Source organism: Aplysia californica, unplaced genomic scaffold (genome assembly GCF_000002075.1).
Source record: "Aplysia californica isolate F4 #8 unplaced genomic scaffold, AplCal3.0 scaffold00493, whole genome shotgun sequence".
Classification (NCBI taxonomy): domain Eukaryota; kingdom Metazoa; phylum Mollusca; class Gastropoda; order Aplysiida; family Aplysiidae; genus Aplysia; species Aplysia californica.
Window position 1 is genome coordinate 185,584 of NW_004797763.1, and position 1,202 is coordinate 186,785.

A 1,202-nucleotide genomic window follows, 5' to 3' on the forward strand; every position below is an offset into this window, starting at 1 on the left:
CTTCCCCTCCTCCCCCTACCCCCAATCAGAACGTACCTGGATATTTGTCCAGCCTCTGCCTGAGCGTCTTGACCTCAATTGCCCTGGTCTCCGGGTCCTCGTTTAACTCCTCCTTCGACACCCTCAGCTGCTCCTCGCTCAACGTGCACGTGTAGTTGTCTCCCGTTGCCATGGCAACGTCAACGTTTGTCCACGAGTCACCTTCTTCTTCGTGATAATCCCCCTTAACAACAGGATAAATAAGAACCGCTGAGCTGTCCTTTGTGGCTCCCTTTATCTTTTATTATTATTATTATTATCTATCTGTATAATTATTATGTTATTATCTTTCTTTTTTTCGGGTTAGCGTTATGTTGTATAGTTGTGTCTGGCTAGTATGCTTACTCCAGAAGAGTATCCCAGTTCCATTCAAGCAACCTAGGAAAACAGGCCGAAACAGGTTTAGGGGAACACACATTTAAAGCTTGGAGCCAGTTTCTGCTGCAATTTAAAAACTTGCTCTGAGCAATAAATGCAAAAAAAATTTAATAAAGTAAAGGGAAAAAATATATGAATAAATGAGTACGTGTAGTGTGATAATAGCCAGACAAAAGTGAGGTATCGAAGCTAAAAAAATATTAAAAAACCCAGCTAAATGAACGTCTTTTTTTCACAGTTCTCTCTATCACATCTTACTTCACAGTTCTCTCTATCTCCCCTTTTTCACTGCTGTAGAGTCGAAAAAGTTGAGAGATTGTGGCACCTCGATCGAGACATTGGTATTTAAACAGTACGTCATGTATATCACAAAGACTGCATCAACAGTAATATCGTGAAACATTAGAACGTTTTTCAATCCGTCAACGTACTATTCTGCTATTATATGTCAACTCAGATGGGTTATTCAATCTTAGGAAAGTACTTTTACCACGAATTTATAACATTTTATTTGAAATATTGATTAAAATCAAGCGGTGCTGTGAACTGTTGTGAATGCAACCAACTTGTGCTTCGCGCGCTCATATTGTGACCTTATGCAGTTGTTGCAAGCGCCGAAAAAAAATCATACTAAACGAAACTAAACTAAACAAAAGTGCATTTTCTTACATAGCACAAGCTTAATATTTTTAGTGATACAAACTGTAGGTGACAACCTGGTGACAGCTAACCAAATTATGTCAACCACAGAGTGACAGTGTGAGAGAGATAGAGAGAGAGAGAGA

The 1,202-nt window shown here is 39.2% G+C and overlaps 1 protein-coding gene across 1 annotated transcript in view; it reads right to left on the bottom strand.

Annotated features, from left to right (window-relative positions):
• The window catches only part of LOC101859960 (alpha-tocopherol transfer protein-like), a 5,053-nt gene extending 4,881 nt beyond the window's left edge, over positions 1-172 (bottom strand). The window contains exon 1 of the mRNA XM_005105809.3: positions 37-172. Coding sequence (XP_005105866.2) covers positions 37-172 — 136 coding nt within the window. The remainder of the gene's footprint in view (positions 1-36) is intronic.
• Positions 173-1,202: the final 1,030 nt, after the last annotated feature.